Source organism: Papaver somniferum, chromosome 5 (assembly GCF_003573695.1).
Source record: "Papaver somniferum cultivar HN1 chromosome 5, ASM357369v1, whole genome shotgun sequence".
NCBI classification, from domain to species: Eukaryota; Viridiplantae; Streptophyta; class Magnoliopsida; order Ranunculales; family Papaveraceae; genus Papaver; species Papaver somniferum.
Window position 1 is genome coordinate 199,536,553 of NC_039362.1, and position 1,474 is coordinate 199,538,026.

General features: G+C 36.4%; 1 protein-coding gene across 1 annotated transcript in view; it reads right to left on the bottom strand.

Moving 5' to 3' along the window:
* LOC113280547 (ribosome biogenesis protein BMS1 homolog) overlaps positions 1 to 1,474 on the bottom strand; it is a 5,647-nt gene that overhangs the window by 3,041 nt on the left and 1,132 nt on the right. The window contains exons 2-4 of the mRNA XM_026529158.1: positions 1,378 to 1,468; positions 1,173 to 1,291; positions 56 to 246 (exon numbers count right to left, since the gene is read on the bottom strand). Coding sequence (XP_026384943.1) covers positions 56 to 246; positions 1,173 to 1,291; positions 1,378 to 1,468 — 401 coding nt within the window. The remainder of the gene's footprint in view (positions 1 to 55; positions 247 to 1,172; positions 1,292 to 1,377; positions 1,469 to 1,474) is intronic.

Sequence of the window (1,474 nt, forward strand, 5' to 3'; positions counted from 1 at the left end):
AATATACATTAAATGCATGAATCATATGACCCTAGTAATCTAAACAAAAACTTACATTCCATTGTCAAGACGTGATAAGTAGAATAGTTCTGCTCCGCCGTATATTTCGTTCCGGAACTGACGACTGAGGCGCTGCTTGGTTACCTTTAGTTGTCCATCACATTTGATCTTATCAAGATGTGAGAGGACACCAATAACATTTGGAAAGCCGTGAACTTGTAGAAGGTTAAAGAACTCAAATGTTTCCTGAAATCAATAAAGGCATTTTGCAAGAAGAAAGAAAGGCCTCAAAACCACCATATTTTCAAAATGAACATCTTTGAAGACATAATAACTAAAATATTTTATCTGCATTCTTTTGAAAATGAACAGAGACTGAGAGTCTGTGACTTGTTCTTAGGCATCACACAGCAGGCATACAAATACAATCACAAATTCCAATTCGCCTTGTTTCCTGTATCGGTGAATAATTGTCGACGCAGTGCAGTTGTATCATGCCGCTATACATTAAAAGAAGAGGAAAATTATGGGTGAACATCATATATCATAATAGATATGTGAGAAGCTGTGTAACGACGAGTGGACTACATTTTGCTGTTAAAAGAATTACCCCGTAGGGACACGTATGAACTCTACTCTGGTACTCGTTCCCAACACAGCAGCATAAAATTTTAACATTTCTGCAACTTTTTCTATAAAGCATCAAATGATAAAAGAAGCGGGAATGAACGAGAAGAAGAAGACACATGATTGTTTATTTTTTCAAAGTATAGTGTGTCATGCTTATTTGATCAAAATGTAACTCATGTGTAGTGGTTATGTATGTCTAACTTAGTGGATGATGTATGCACACTTGGCCTCTGATATCGTCGAAGAACCAGTACTAATACTCATACCCATATCGTTGTTATACATGTGAGGAATAGAGACACTCTAAACTTGGTAATGATTTTCCCCTAGTCAAAGAAAAGCCCAGGGCAGTGTCATTGGAATAAATTCAAAAGGTTGTACAAGAAAGTTCATGATGGCACATTAGAAAGCTTTTTCACAATTAATCATGTGCATGAAACATGTTTCTGGTATAAACTGTAAATCCAGTAAGGCAGGAATCAGAACAGTCATTCTTGTACTAATTAAAACAAAATCAACACAAACTTTCTATTGTCACTTACCATTTCAAACCCATAACTTGCATCAATACAAAATAACACCAAATCAGCGTATTTTGCAGCATCTATCATGCCATTAACATCATTTGGGCACTCCACAAACTGCAGCCGCCTATGCTTACCTATCAAAAATACAACAAAACAAGATTATCACATGGGCATGAAGGGTTTAGAACAACTAAGACCACATAATGCAAACAACAAGTACCTGATACCACAGTAATAGGGCCTCGAACGTTATCTAGATGGTGCATAGTGAAAAACTTCACTAGAGATTTAATCAGCATGGATTTCCCAACCTACAA